The sequence below is a fragment of the Penaeus monodon genome, chromosome 30, assembly GCF_015228065.2.
Source record: "Penaeus monodon isolate SGIC_2016 chromosome 30, NSTDA_Pmon_1, whole genome shotgun sequence".
In the NCBI taxonomy this organism is placed as follows: domain Eukaryota; kingdom Metazoa; phylum Arthropoda; class Malacostraca; order Decapoda; family Penaeidae; genus Penaeus; species Penaeus monodon.
The window spans coordinates 20,810,070-20,811,164 of record NC_051415.1 but is presented as its reverse complement, the minus strand read 5'-3'; the positions used below and the strand labels follow the sequence as shown (position 1 = coordinate 20,811,164).

General features: G+C 44.7%; 1 protein-coding gene across 1 annotated transcript in view; it reads left to right on the top strand.

The window, feature by feature from the left end:
• The window catches only part of LOC119592380 (glutamate receptor-like), a 10,696-nt gene extending 9,743 nt beyond the window's left edge, over nucleotides 1-953 (top strand). Inside the window, exons 9-10 of the mRNA XM_037941202.1 lie at nucleotides 171-421; nucleotides 731-953. Of these exons, the coding sequence (XP_037797130.1) occupies nucleotides 171-421; nucleotides 731-953 (474 nt within the window). The remainder of the gene's footprint in view (nucleotides 1-170; nucleotides 422-730) is intronic.
• Nucleotides 954-1,095: the final 142 nt, after the last annotated feature.

Genomic DNA, 1,095 nt, shown 5'->3' with positions numbered 1-1,095 from the left:
AAACTGAACACAACCCCACACATGGAAATTAACCCAAACGCAGAAATGCTTGAGTTTCGTGACATACCGAGGCTTTTCGAGAGATCCCAAATATATCAATCCATTTCTTTCTCATCTGTCTGACATTATAAACCTACCAACACCTATTCCCTTTCCCCTTGCCATGGCAGAGCTCGACTTTTCCACTCTACGGCAAGATCTGGCACGAGATGGTTGTCCCGAATCCTACGAGCCTACAAGCAGCTCAGACCGGCTTGGACCAGGTGCTGAGCAGGCGCCACACCTTCATGATTAACGAAATATATTTCCTGAGCAAGTTCTTCCACTGTGGCTTCTATATTCTCCCGGGAGAGTACTTCCGCGCCCCGAAGACTTGGCCGATCCAGAAGGACTCTCCGCTCTTTCCCATTTTTAATTACCAGTGAGATTAAAGAGGTGTTTCTTTCGGTGTGATCATTTTTTTTTGTCTGCGAAGAAAATTGGGCGACTTTTTTCTTGGATATCAAGCTGATGAATATCGTCTGTCATTAGAATCTTACAAATAATCAAGATAAATTCTTTAAATTACTATATGCAAACTCAAAAATATTTTTCGCATATATATAAACACTGGATTTCGATATTCCATCACATACCAAAATCATTATCCACTTAGCTAATGCGTTTACCCCTCTACATCACTCGTTTCTGTAGACGTAGTTGTCAATATTTATAATCATCCCATTCTCAGCATGATCACGCTGGCGGAGTCGGGTCTGATTGTCAAGTCGTCCCGGAAGTGGATGCCTCGAGAGGCGTCGTGCGAGAGCAACAGCGTCGACGCCATCGGCCTCGCCACCGTCATGACAGCCTTCCTGCTCCTGGGCTCGGCCACGGCCCTGGCCTCGGTCATCGTGCTGCTTGAACGCCTTTCTTATAAAAGGAACGTCCAGTCCCTTAAAATAAGAATGTAGGAATCACTACTTCTTCAAAGAGCTCGCCGAGCAATTGATTACATGCGTAGTAAGAGCAATGCTAGGTGTAATGTAGTTATGCACAAGGAGCATTTATCAATCATGGTGGGTAATGGGGAAATATACATGAAGGAAGTGTGAA